This window comes from Lithobates pipiens, unplaced genomic scaffold, assembly GCF_037356315.1.
Source record: "Lithobates pipiens isolate NorthernLeopardFrog02 unplaced genomic scaffold, aLitPip1_a1.2 Scaffold_1, whole genome shotgun sequence".
In the NCBI taxonomy this organism is placed as follows: Eukaryota; Metazoa; Chordata; class Amphibia; order Anura; family Ranidae; genus Lithobates; species Lithobates pipiens.
The window spans coordinates 189,100,326-189,115,038 of NW_027507685.1; the positions used below are offsets into that span (position 1 = coordinate 189,100,326).

General features: G+C 41.4%; 1 protein-coding gene across 2 annotated transcripts in view; it reads right to left on the reverse strand.

The window, feature by feature from the left end:
* Positions 1-14,713, reverse strand: part of AKNA (AT-hook transcription factor) — a 104,943-nt gene that overhangs the window by 38,385 nt on the left and 51,845 nt on the right. For both annotated transcript variants that reach the window (XM_077479039.1, XM_077479040.1), the window contains exons 12-15: positions 12,262-12,481; positions 8,110-8,210; positions 5,788-6,008; positions 4,044-4,179 (exon numbers count right to left, since the gene is read on the reverse strand). In XM_077479039.1, coding sequence (XP_077335165.1) covers positions 4,044-4,179; positions 5,788-6,008; positions 8,110-8,210; positions 12,262-12,481 — 678 coding nt within the window. The remainder of the gene's footprint in view (positions 1-4,043; positions 4,180-5,787; positions 6,009-8,109; positions 8,211-12,261; positions 12,482-14,713) is intronic.

Consider the following 14,713-nt stretch of genomic DNA (forward strand, 5'->3'; position numbering starts at 1 on the left):
CTGCTGCATTGGAAGGATCCAGCTCTGCCCACTCTGTTATTTTTTTTAACAAATCTTCAACTTCATAACTACCGGTTTAGCCACTTAAGCTAATTCAAGTGTACACAGATGTGCCTAGTGAGCTAGAAAATACTTTGGAGACCCAATTAGAGGGAAAAAAGCTTAGCGCCAAGTGCCAAGTACTGTACCCTGTCCTAGCAGAGCAGCTGGAAGTGGTCTGCTGACTCATAAACAAGAAAACAACCTTGTTTCTTAATAGTTTATTCTTTTGGTTCCTTAAAATACTTCTCTTTTTTTTTTTCTAGCACAGCATAGCTATAGAAATCTGTTTTTGCTATATCCGGAATAATACTATAAAGCTGAACTCGGGACAAACCGCTAAATACACAAATGAAATGCATATATGAGAGCTGCTTTACCTGCCAAAGGATTTGCATTTCTGTCTACCCAGTCCTGAGATTACCTCAGCTCCGTCACACAGCACAGTCCTGTCTGACAGGGCAGGACATCTGATTTTGCTCTGCTGCAGTTACACTTACAGGTAATGCCCCTCCCACAGCCTGTGAATGGTCAGTGTAAAGAGATGCAGCAGAATGATTGGCTCATTTCTCTGCTCTTTCCTTCTATCAGCATGCTCCTTGTTAGCACATATGCACTCACTGGCTCCTTGTGCTGCTTCTCCCTCTTTCTGCTGCACAAGGATTGCAAGAAGATGATGCCAAGGTAATTTTGAGCTGCTTGCATTCATATATATACATTTATTGGCACATTAATCATAGTAGTGAACTAGTGATGCATCCATTTGTTTCTTTTATATCTGCCTGGAGCTCAACTTTTAAAAGCAGTCAAAAAAGAGACATGTTTTACGCACATTTTTTTTTTCTTCTACTTTTCTGGACTCTGTCTGTTTAATAATTAATTTCAGAGCATCGGTTCGTAAATGGATATCTCAAAATCAAAGGTATGGAGAATTGTCCCTTCAGGACCTAAACTATAAGTAAAGGCTGAGAATGTTTATTTGCACCAGTGCTTCTCAACCAGGGTGCCACAAGCACAGGACACAGTTGGCCCTATATTAGTGTCATGTGTGGTCATAGTGTGGGCAGATCGTCTGCCAGTTCCATAACAAATAATGACACTCCAAGGCCAGGACACACGGAAACATTCGTTGCTATGGTGCTGGTGACAGGCCCACTTAGACCATGACATTAACGCATGTCCAGGGCAGGTGGCATGCAGGGCCGTCCCCCAGCATTTGAGTATAGAATTCAGTCCAGACCTGCTCTGCCTCCTGCATTTTGTTATACTTTTAGAGCCGTAAGATAGGGTTCTGATGGGAAGGGGGGACATCTGATGTGATGGGGGCACCTCTGACCTGAAAGGAGGCTTCTGAAGTTTAATTTCATCATGGTGGTTGTGTGCCTCGTCCCAAGTTCAGGTTTCCCCATTGATAGCATTTACATTTTGTTTAATACATTTCAGACTTTGTATACTTTTAAAGGGTGTTGTGACTAAAAAACGGTTGAGATCCTGATTTAGACAACAAAAGTGTGCTTGTGGGTAATTTGGTTACTGTATTTAATATTTTTGGAGCCTTTTTACACCTTCTATATTTAACTTGACCTGGCCTAAAATGTTTTTTGGTAACAACAGAGCTGAAATGATGCATCGTGATTAAATTAATTTCTGTACACATGGTAGGGTTGCAAGCTGTCCAATTATCTGCCCAGGTATCCTTCATTGTCCAGCTTACTTGACTCTAAACCTCTTGTCTGTTTTTGTGGAGTATGTTTAATGAGATATCTGTACCGGCCGGTCATTTAGAAGCAAATAGTCATTTTCCAGAAGCCACCACTCGGAAGTCTCTTCTCTCTACAGATTAGCCTTTGCTACTTATTGGCTATTCCAGCATTGGTGGCGAAATGCTCTCATAACACATTCAGACTGTCAATGAGTTGGTGGCTTCAGCTAGCTGGCTGCGTGAACAGCAGTTGTCATTGATACAGGTGGCGAGATGGACAGTGAAGCACCATACATCCACTCGAAAAGGAGCTCTTGAGGACAGAGGTAGTCTGTGGAGTAGCATCATCTGTATGTGTAGTTGATAGTAATTTTGTCTGCACCATCATCCCAAGTTACATAGAACTAGAAAAGATGGGTTTAAATCTGGGATTTTTAAGGTGCTCCTAACAATATTTACGGTAGGCTACCAATATAAACCGTTAAACAGTACAAAATGTACTGAATTATTTTTGATAAAATACTCCAAATAAAAATATTATTGTATATCGCATAGTCTGAACATGTTTCACCAGAATTGGCTTCTTTTGGGGAATAAGAAACCTCTAATAATATCTTGACTGTGTTAAAGAACAAACCGGAAAAGATCTTAGCTGTTCCTTTTCCCCTGAAGAAGCCAATCCTGGCGAAACATGTTCAGACCATGCGATATACAATAATGTTTTTATTTGGAGTATTTGATCAACAATAATTAAATTAATTGTGTACTGTTTAATGTTATATATTGGTAGCCTAAATATTGTTAGGAGCACCTTAAAAATCCCAGATTTAAACCCGTCTTTTCTTGTTCTATGTAACTTCACTGTTTCTTCATTGTTCACTATTGGTTGTTAGCCTAAATGTTATTAGGAGCGCCTTAAAGATCTCTGCTTTATACTCCGCTTTTCATAGTCCATGGGGAGTTCACAGCTGGTGGTCAGTGAGAAGAATGCTCTTTACGTTGGTGGTCCGTGGTAAGAATGCTCCTTATGTTGGTGGTCAGTGAGAAGAATGCTCTTTTAGATTGGTGGTCCGTGGGAAGCATGCTCCTTATATTGGTGGTCAGTGGTGTGTGCCTTATTGCTGGGCAATGGGAATTATGCTTATTAAGTTTGTGGCCAGTGGGAATTATGTTCTATACATTGGTGGTCAATAGGATGAATGCAACCCTTACACTGTTCAGAAAGCCACTCCTGCAGACAGCTACAAAAGATCAACGGTGTCTTGCTGCTTTTTGGAAGCCAAATCAGCCACAGCTCAAGGAACCCCTAGTATCCTCTGGAGTAACCCTGGAGTTCAACAGAACCCTGATTAAGAATGGCTGCTCTACAGTGTGTGGTTGATATTGGGACTCAAGAATGTACTGGATCATATAAATATAAGGTCATGATTGTCTCTTAATGTGTATCTGTAACAAGGTAGTATATCTAACACAGTAGTCTTTTAATAATGGTTCCTTCTTTAGAAACCTGACAATTTATCTGGTAATATGGATGTATTTTGCGAATTAAATATTCAATCGTTTATGCATATATTTTGGAGTATCAAAAGACAATCCATAATAATGCCACACCTATTAGAAAAGACAAAGTTTGACCATTGTCTGTCTGATTTTAGCCTTTACAAACGGTGCCAACCCTAGTCCTCATAGAGACCCCTTAGATCCTAAGGTCAGGCAGTATGTAAGTTGTTCATTTCTCTGGATAGGCCCTATAGATAGTGCCAATTCTCTACTGCTCTCTAAAGCTCTTTTACTGGGCAGTTGAATGACAGAGGGTTGTCACTGAGCAACAAGAAAAATCGGGCTTAAAGAGATCCAGTTGTCAGATGCATGTTATTTACCTGCAAAAACATCCCTTGTATAGACCCCAAAAATCTTTAAAACTTTTTCTGGGTGCTGTCATCTTGAATGTGAAGTCAGCAGACTCTATAGTACTCCCCATTGCCTCTCTACTGTCGGCTACATAAAAAGGTTTGGTAGATGGGTGAGGGGCAGAGGATCTGGGCCAGCACAGTTACTAGCCACCCCCAGAAGTAGAGAGGGCAATTACATGACACGAAGGAGGAACTGTAACTTTGCTAGAGAATAGATTCCAGGAGTAGAAGTTCCCTAGCAAGTTCAAAGGCATGATGGTCTTTTGTGACTGACCACCAATCACCACTGCTTTTAGAAAGGGTGGCAGTAAACACACAAGATGGTTCAAAGCAGATTCTAGTAAAATCATTATTTTTTTCATAAAGCATATAATTAATTCCTGACTTACGCTCTGGCTATACGAGACTCCATAATGTCCTGGAGAGGCTGGGATGGCTCTTCAGTAGGTGAAGGAAGCAGTGAGGCTCCAGAAGACACATTACCAATAACCTTGTTTGATCTCTCTTGTTCCGAGTCTGATTCATCTATAAGAGCAGAGTCATTAGTACAAAGAATGCTGAAACCATTTTATTATTTAATTCTTGCACTGTGGAGTCTGTTTGCACTGTTCTATTTCCTGTTTTCATTAAGAGAAAAAAATGGCTTTACAAATTCCAATTCATTAATGTTACACTGACAGCCTAGGGGTAAAAAATACATCTAGCTCGCTCAAAGGTCTTTTATTTAGTATGCATAAATAATCATACAGGGAAACAGTTTCAGCCCATAGATGGCACTGGAAGCCTTGCCCAGTCCCAGTGGTTCTAGTTATCTTCGCTCCCAAGGTTTCTCATTTGAAAGGATTTTTAGAATGAGTACCATCTATATCCCTCTTTCCTCTTCAGTTGCCCCCCCCCCCCAAAAAAAAGCATTATTGTTATTGAACTACCGATCGTGTGCTACACTAAAGCTTTAATTTGGTTTAATCATACTATCTAGCTCAGCTTTCCCCAACCTTTTACACAGAGGAACCCTTGAAATGTTAAGGTCCCTGCTAAAACCCTTCCATTGAAAGGTCAGTGGGGGAAAATTACCCTTACATTGGTGGCCAGAGGAAAGAATGCCTCCCTTACAGTGGTGTTCAAATGCCACCCTTACAGAGAACTAAAAAGTCATGGTGTCCTTCAGCTAGCTCTGTCAAGTGTTTTTGGCCCTGAAGCTCTATAGGCATCAATAGATGTCAATCAGCCACAGCTCAAGGAACCCTGGTTGACATAATATTCATATAAAGGAAAAATAGTTGTGAAAAAAAGATTTGCAGGGTTAACTGGATCATTTGTTTGCATAGTAATTCTTGATGCAACGAGGATGTGATGTTGACTTGGTGGATGTGTCCATATTTTGTGCACAAAGGTGTCCCTTTTTTTTTCTCATTTCAGAAAGTTGGGGGATATGCAAATAACATTTACACTTATAACGTCAGACTTATATCTGTCACCAATGTCGATTCATCAAACTATATTGTACAAACATCCATAGGTAACCCTTGTGGAGGGTGAGTGCATGGTTTAACCATGCAAAATCCAACAATGAAGAGAGAACAAGCACTCGGAGAGGTCGATTCTGTAGCAGCCTCTGCTGAAGTGCCAGATTGTCAAAAAAGTTTAGAGAATATAGTGTCCATCTTTTTCAAGGTGACAGAATGGGCCACCATGCTTTTGAAACTTGGTGTAACGTTTTTGCTGATATGGGACTTCAGTATATCCTGCTTCATAATCTAATTCCTGGTGTGCTGGTTTTCTCTTCATTGTCACCAGTGGCCATCTTAGCAAGATGCATAAACAAAAATTAAAAAGATCTGCGCAGTGCAAACTGCTACAATTGCTCCTTTTCCAGCAAGACATTATAAAAGGGCTAGGGGGGAGGGGGTATCATTGTACAGTACATTACAGCTAGACTAAAAAAGGCTGTCAGTGTATCTTGCAAATCTTCCTCAGGTGGTGCTAATGGAATTTTGTGCTTTATACAGTAAAAGAAAACCCAGTGGTTAATAAATGCCACCAAAAAAAAGCTCCATATGTCTCTAAAAAAAAAATGTTTCATGGCGGAGAAACTGTCAATCAAATTATTACCGTATACTGTATAACACTCACCAGTGTGGCTCTCTTCCCTGCTCTCACTGTCAGTAAGGCTCTTGGGCCCCAGGGAGGGAGAGCTGGCTTCCAATGGACCCATCCAGGAGTTGTGTTGCTCTCTATGGTCACGTAAAACTTTGTGGGTCCCAGAGAAGTTAATGCTGCCATTTTTGGAGCGCCTCCTTTCATTTTTCACAGCAGCATTAGCAGAATCTTGTGTTGTTACAGGGTGGTCATCTCTGTAAAGAAGTAAGGCTTGAGGTGAATTATTCTGGAAACAGCTAGTCCCAGATATGAGATAGTGGTTGGAAGATCTGGCCACCAATTTTTTTTTTTCTCAACTAGTTCAACTCTTTTAGGGCCAGAGCACATTTTACATTTCTGCTATTGGCATAATGATTTGGTTATTTGATATTACTTAAGTTGAACTCCATGATTGTAAAAAACAAAAATAGCCTTACAGTGGGGTCCCCCATACTGCATGGGCTAAATACTATTTCTAGGGGTATCAGAACGGGATGTATCATTTATCATTTTCCGTGCTTCGGACAGCTTCAGCACTGTCCTCTTCTCCCTGGTGCTCCAGGCTCTGCATAGTCCCTCTGGGTCATCATGTACAATACAAGGCTATTATCTCTGCATTGAACGTGGAGGAGGTGAGCATGTGACTGCAACTGAGCGCACCTTAGAGAGGTGGCCGCCCTGGACCAGTTGCATGGATGGAGGAAGCCTGCTGGTGCCAATATTAAGGTATTACTCCATATTTCTGTACATGCTAGACTTAAAGCAGAACTTTACTCAATGATATATGGTCTTCTCTTTCTGCTTGCCCCCCTGTACCTCTTGCGCATTAGCAAGGGAAAAAAAATTATATTGAAAAGTAAGGCTTAATGTACATGGGACGTTTTACAACCTCCCCTGAAAGATTTAACTTGACATTTTAACTACGTTTAAAAACGTCAGTTTTGCCGTGCTTACATGCCGCATTTAGCCACGTTCGCATTTTATGAGCGTTTTTAATTTTTATGTTTTTTAAATATTTGAAAAAAAATCTTCATTAAAAGTGGCTGTAAACAAAACGTAGCTAAATGCAAGTTACTGCACTTACAAGCCTTACAAACACCTATTTGGCGTTTCAAATGCCTCTGAACAGCTGTCCTAAACAATATAAAAACAATTTGCTGAGTTTATTGTTAATTAAGTTCATATACACGCATGTACATCTGATACAGTCCCAATAGGTGATATAAAGTGCTGTGTTTAAATGACGTATCTATGCGCAGATGTGCTCAGACTGGGTGTCTCACGTGGATGTGCACTCACCCCTAGATTTTGACCACCTATCTCTAGTATGGTCTCTCAAAAATGTGGGGATACCCCTGTAGAAGTCTGTTGACTGACATCTCATGCAGAAAAAAAAACCTTATATAGATGTATGGAAATGACAAATTGCGCAATGCCATTACAAATGACTTTATTTGATAAAAAAACTATAAAATATTTCAACTCACATTTGAAAGTCCTGGTGCCCGTTTAGCAGGTGATTATATTATTGGGTAATCGGCCAACTCATGAAGACAACGCTCACAGCGTTCGGCTCGATTCCCGGGTGTTCCGTATGGGCGGAAGTGTGTCTCGATGACGTGGTAAAACCTTGACGCGTTTCGGCCAATCCCAGAGCTATCGGCGGCAGGAAGTTCTCCATCCTAAACGCGCTTTACAAAAAATGCTTCTAAACTCAACTGCCTAGAAACTACTATAAACGACCCTGTGTACATGTACTGATAGGATAACAGAGGAGGGGTCAGGGCCAGCTGAAAAAAATGCCCAACCCCTTCTAAACGTTTGTTTACCAGCAGCAGTGTGCATGAGGTCTAAAACTTTTTTTTCTGTTTTCCTGGCTCCGGCTTAGGCCAGAGTGATATCACCGTCCCCCACATGTGCAGATTTATTTACAAAGTCGCTCCATTTTTGCTCTTGTCTTTTTTTTTTTTAAGGCAAAATAAGATGAAACAATCAATCACATTAGTTACACCGTTACCTATCAATCTCTGTGGACTACAAAACATCTCCCTATGCTATGGAGAAGAAAGGTTGGTATTTTGAAGTCCTGTCCTTTGGTGACAACACTGCTCCTCCATAGATAGAGTACAGTGAGACAGTGTTGTCATCATGGGACAGGAAGCGTTTTTGCTGGCAGAATCACCAGCACATCCAAGGATAGGCAAGCTGAAACTATATTACATTTTTGGTCTTTGGTTTAGGAAAACTGCACATCTAAAGTGCAGGATGTAAACCCAGAAATGTAAAAGATTAGGACATTGAAGCAGGTGTACCTACCTGTTTAGACTAAGCCGATGTCTCTGTTTCTGTAGCGGGAAGGAGCGTCCACTCTCTGAACCAAGGAAACCACTATCAGTCTCTGGGGACAAAATCCTTCTCTGTAATGAAAATAAGTTGAAAAATGTGATTTATTGTTTATAAATTCTAGTCTGTGAATCTAGGTTTTTAATTGTTATTGTAAACTATATTATAAAAAAAAATCTAAAAACTATACTTGGGCACAATTCTCGTGGCGTAACATCATCTTTCACATTATACAAAAAAATTAGGCTAAGTTTATTTTTTTTTCATTAATTAAAGTGTATTATTTCCCCAAAAATTGCATTTGAAAGACCGCTGCGCAAATACACTGTGACATAAAATATTGCAAGGATTTTATTCATTTTATTCTCTAGGCTCTCTGTTAAAAAATATATATATAATGTTTGGGGGTTCGAAGTAATTTTCTAGCAAACAAAAAATGATTTTAACTTGTAAGCAACAAGTGTCCTGACCTCCTTTGCAGACCGAAGTTTTTCCAGTTGATCTCTAAACTAACTAAAAGATACTTTGTATCTCTTTTCTTCTCTATTTCTCAGTGCTGAGGAATGTTGTGTTTTTTGTTTTTTTTGTTTTTTTGACATCTCGGCTCTGCACTGTTTACATAGAATTGAGGACATGGCTGATTAAGATCGTGAGGGGGTGTTGAATCGAGAACACAATTTTTTTAAACTAATAATCGCGTAGCTCTAACTAAAAGGAAAAACTTTTTTTTTTTGTTTTGGATAAAGCGTAGAGGGATTAGAACATCCGGTCAACTTTTTTTTTGCTGTTTGTTAAAGGAGATTCCCTCTCTCCTGTCCTGTTTACCATTATCATTGAAAGTAAAAGAAAATCCCAAATTTAGGTTGTCCTCAGAAAAGTAATAGAGGGGAAATCTTCCAATGGTGACAGTAGTTCTGGTGACCTGGGGGTCCCCAAGGAATTGGCTTAATTTTGCAGGGGTTTCCTGTTTGGCTATGGGTCAGGAAGTGAGGGGAAATCTCCCCAATGAGACACAGATAACAAAAAAAATCAGACAAGTGTTATAACCCTCCCCTGCTCTATTCAAAATGGAAAAAAAAAAAAAAACAAACAAACAAAAACGTTTTGCCTATATCTCTACTTTAAAGCAGATTTCCACCCAAAAGTGGAACTTGTGCTGATTTGCCTGCTCCCCCCCCCCCCCCCCCCCCTCCGATGCCACATTGGGCACTTTCCGGGGGGTAAAGCATGTCCCCACTTTTGGGTGACCGGGCCGCTGCAAATTACGCCAGCAGCTCAGCTCCCTCATCTGCCGCCAGGCCAGTAGGAGAGTGCAGTGGTGCCTTCTGCATGCGCAGTAGGGACCCGGCGTGAAGCCGTAATGCTGCACTTCCGGGTTCCCTTACCCGCAATGTCGGCGTAACCTGACAGCTGATGGAAACATCAGCTGCGGCACTGACATCGGTGGACTCCAGGACAGGTAAGGGTCCTATTATTAAAAGTCAGCAGCTGCAGTATGTGGAGCTGCTGGCTTTTAATTTTTGCAGGGTTGGGCGGACCTCTGCTTTAACCACTTGACCACTGGGCACTTAAACCCCCTTCCTAAACAGACAAATTTTCAGCTTTGGGTGCTCACACATTTTGAATGACAATTACTCAGTCATGCAACACTGTACCTATATGACATTTTTGTCCTTTTTTTTCAAACAAATAGAGCTTTCTTTTGGTGGTATTTAATCACCGCTGGGTTTTTTATTTTTTGCGCTATGAATCAAAAAAGACTGAAAATTCGGTGAAAAAAATAAATTAAAATGTTTGTTTCTGTTAAAATTTATTGGCGAGTGTTGCACAGTATTGCACAGTGTTGGCAGATTATTGTACAGTATGGGCAGAGTACTGCAGAAGATTATTGGAACTGAGCATCGTTGTGGGCATTACACATCCAGCCCACAGTGCTGCTGCCATCTCTCCCCCTCTCCCCTCGCACTGTACCGATCGGAACAGAGAGGGGAGGGAGGAACCGGCGTCATGACATGAGGCCGGTTTGTTTACAAGTGATAGGAGCAATCACGTGGTAAACGGTCGCTACCAGCGATCCGTGATGCGCCGGGTCTTCTGGACCCGGCAGTCACAGATGTTTGTGGGAGCGCTCCCCAGGGGGCGCGCGAGAGAAAGATTCTGGGAGGACGTCCATGGCCGTCCACCCAGAAAAACACGATCGCGCTGTAGCCATCTTTCGGCTACGGCCTGGTCGGCAAGTGGTTAAGTACAGAGTTATTTGGACAGTTTTAATCGCCAAAGGATTTGTCCAACCAGTTTTTTTATTCATCTCTGCAAGACTGTAAAGCTGTTATGGTACTCTAAGAATCCCTGCCAAAACTTCCAGGAACTCCTACCTTCAGAATCCCTGCCAGAACTTCCAGGAACTCCTACCTCCAGAATCCCTGCCAGAACTTCCAGGAACTCCTACCTCCAGAATCCCTGCCAGAACTTCCAGGAACTCCTACCTTCAGAATCCCTGCCAGAACTTCCAGGAACTCCTACCTTCAGAATCCCTGCCAGAACTTCCAGGAACTCCTACCTTCAGAATCCCTGCCAGAACTTCCAGGAACTCCTACCTTCAGAATCCCTGCCAGAACCTACAGGAACTCTTACTTTCAGAATCCCTGCCAGCACTTTCAATGGTACTTTCAGAATCCCTGACAGGATTTTCAGTGGTACTTGCAGAATCCCTGCCAGGACTTTCAATGGTACTTGCAGAATCCCTGCCAGGACTTTCAATGGTACTTGCAGAATCCCTGCCAGGACTTTCAATGGTATTTGCAGAATCCCTGCCAGAACTAGCATTATCCGTAATGATGCTGGGCATGTCCTCTAACCAGGAAGGTTATTTAAGCTCCAGCCTTTGAAATGGCTGTCTTCTCGCCATCTACCTGAGAGCTAAAGAGCTATAATATTTTCCTGACAGTTGCCTGGACTGACCTGACTACTCTCTTGCTTGTTGTCTGTCTAGACCTCTGCTTGGACATCACTATGCTTTTGCTTACTCCTGCTTGCACCTGACTAACAAAAGCATAGTAAAAAAACAGAGGGCGCATAGGCCTAGCACATTATACTCAATACATGTTTTTAGTTAATAAAATAGAGGTAAATATACTCACAAACCAGTTCTTGTGCCATAGAATTATCGTAAAATCATCCGCTTTAAATCGATATGCGAAAATTTCACAACACTTTTAGTCAGATCGGCTAACGAGTTTCAAGGTTTCCCTCTTCTTCAGAGCCTTGTTTAGCCACTTTTGGCCACTTTCACACTGAGGCGCTTTACAGGCGTTTTAGCGCTAAAAAATCTCGCCTGTAAAGTGCCTCTCCTGTCACTCCAGTTGGAAAAAGCCCTGCAAGCAGCATCTTTAGGGCGGTTTAGGAGTGGTGTATACACCACACCTAAAGCGCCCCAGCCCATTGAAATTAATGGGCAGAGCTGCCGAATTGCCTGCAAATCGCTTCGGCAGCAGTGCTACATGGGCGGTATTAACCTTTTCGGCAACTAGCAGGGGGTTTAAAGCTCCCCGCTAGTGGCCAAAAAGCTAAAATGATGCTAAAGCTTTACTAACGACACCCTTGGGTAAGCTTGCCTCCCTTGCCAGGAGGCACTCAACAATAGCAAGACTGGTGACATCACTACTTCCTGAACAATGCATAAGTATCAAGGTGATGCTCTTTCATACTTCACTGAACATCTCGATGCTGGGAAGCGCCAGATCTGAAGTAAAAACAATGGGTTCTGCTTTACAGTTTTCTAGAAATACCGGTATGTGAAAGACCAGACTGGATAACCAGAATTCTGTTATATATATATATATATATATATATATATATATATATATATATATATATATATATATATATATATATATTATATATCAACTGTGCATTTAGATGTTAGAACCAATAGACTTGACAGAGGTAAGTATATATCCAATTGGCTGAGCCAAATTACAAGCTCTTGGGCCGATACGTATCAAAATCTCTTTGCCTATACTGCTAATGGGTGTTGCATCCCTTTTTTCCCTGTCCTGTTTTTCATATAGTGGCCGACATTTGTAAATACCAATCACTTGTACATGGTCAGATTTCTTGTCCTACCTGTGCAATGCTTTCTTTAGGAGTCCTTGGTGACACTTTGTGACTTGAAGGGCTGACATTCTTCATGCTTATACTGCTTTTATGAGATGGAGATTCCTGGATGCTTTCCTCACTGACGGAAAGCTCGGTGGTGGGGGTCCGAGGGGACTGTTCTTTCAGCTGGGGCAATGGGGAGCTCTGTGAAACACGTTGTGGAAAAGTCTTTGATCCATACGACATCCTGACAGAACACAGACACAAATGTATTAATTAACATGTACACTGAGCACAGGCAACTTAACAGATGAAATGGTGGGAGTGCTGGACTGCACATTCTTTTCCATAATAGGTTATGGAAGGAGCTATGACAAGTGATAAGACACTTGGACAGTTGTTTAACCTAGACAAGGAAAATCATCTTCATGAAACGGAATCCTATCATTATTTCTTTATGCTGCCATTATGCTGTACAGTTAAACAAGTGCAAAAGTAATATCTGCTCCAGCACCTACAAATGCAATTAGGGAGAACAAAGTATAACGGATGCCGCCGTATTTATGCACAATATAAGGAATTAAATAAAGTATGGGCCTTTAATATCTCTTGTAGCTTTACCAGCACATGCGGTTCAGGTAGTTCCTAATGGCGCTGCTTTTACTATGGCTGCCCTTAATTCATAGAGCCTTACCTCCAGTTTGTAGATAAAACTGTAGGTAATTAAGACCAACTATAACTTGGAGTACAGAGACAGTCATAGTGCCTCTCTCTGCAAGCTGTGTAGTAGGGTGGTGGCATGTTTGACTCCCCATCTGTCATTGGTCATCAATGACGTTGTTCATTCATTTCACAGCTGATGGGCCCCTAACAACCAACTACAGTGGGCAAAGCCTGATGGGGAAGCTGAGGGACTAGTTCGCTTGTGATAGCAGGCAGTGGGTGGATTCTACAGACAGTAGCAGGCTCTCTATGGGCTATGAAATACATCCACTGATGCTTGTCAATCACGAGGGGAGCCGATTAGAGTTACCGCCTCTTCTCTTTAAACCCAAACACATATTTGGCTAATTTAATGCAGATAAGTGAGTTTAATTACCACCCTAATCTGCCTCAGAACCTGTGTAATTAATATGTGTTTGGTTTTAAAAGGGATGAAGCTGCAACCCTAGAGCCGATCTGATAGGGAACTAGTGTCTCTGAACCCCACAGGCCCAGGTTCAAAAGCCCTTGGCCAATGGGCTGTCTGTGAAAGCTGCTCAGGCGGAGAGGAAATTCCGCTGAACTGAAGATGGAGTGTTGGTTTGGACAGTCCAGGCCCATTGTGCCTCAACATGCAGTGCTTGCCCCAAATGTACTTGGTTCCAGAAGATACATGAACCTGTTTCCTGTACCAACATTTTCAGTGCAAAGCCATGATGGGATTCAAAAGAGTCTCTTACACTACTTCCCCAGAATGTAAGATGGACTGTCAAAGAGAAATCAATAATGGCAGCTGCTTGATCAATGTAAAAGTTATGGTACACAGTGGCAGTTCTATTCATTGAGTGCATGTAGGAGTTCGTACAGGAACACCTCTTCCACATATATTTGTGCAAATGTGCTTCCACATATATGAAATATATCACATATGTTGGCCAATTGGCAGGTCCTCTTTTCTGTCTGGTAGGACATATGTTGGCCAACGCTGTGCTTTGGAGCACACTCAAAAAGTGACACATAGCATCGTTTCTCAACTTCATCAACCACTTTTTGCAATTTGGCACTGTGCTGTTTTAACTGTTAATTGTGCTGCACCCAAACAAAATTTGCGTCCTTTTTTCCTCACAAATAGAGCTTTCTTTTGGTGGTATTTGATCATCACTGGGTTTTTTATTTTTTGTGATATAAATGAAAAAAGACCGAAAATTTTGGGAAAAAAAAATTCTACTTTGTTATCAAAAATAAAAAACTGCAATAAACTTTTTTGTCATACATTTAGGTCAATATGTATTCAGCCACGTCTTGGGTAAAATAAAATTCAATAAGCGTATATTTATTGGTTTACACAAAAGTTATAGCATCTAGCAGCATAATGTATTTTGGCGTGTAATTTCATATCTCTCTCTCTCTCTCTCTCTCTCTATATATATATATATATATATATATATATATATATATCTTTTTTTTTTTTCAATCACTTGTTGCAAAGGGGTAATTTGAGGGGGAGGGGGGAGGTTGTACTGCCCTGCCATTTTAGCACCTCAAAGAATGAGGAAGTCAAACTAAAAGCTAAATTCCAGTAAATGTACCATAGGTAGTGAGGAGTGAAATCGCCATTTTACGCCCTTAGCCTGAAGGTGGTGATTGGATTTCGGGGTCCTGTACACAGCTAGGCTCCTAAAAAGTCTCACACGTGGTATCCCCGTACTCAGGAGGAGCAGCTGAACGTATTTTGGAGTGCAATTCCACATATACCCATGTTATAAGTGAGCAATGT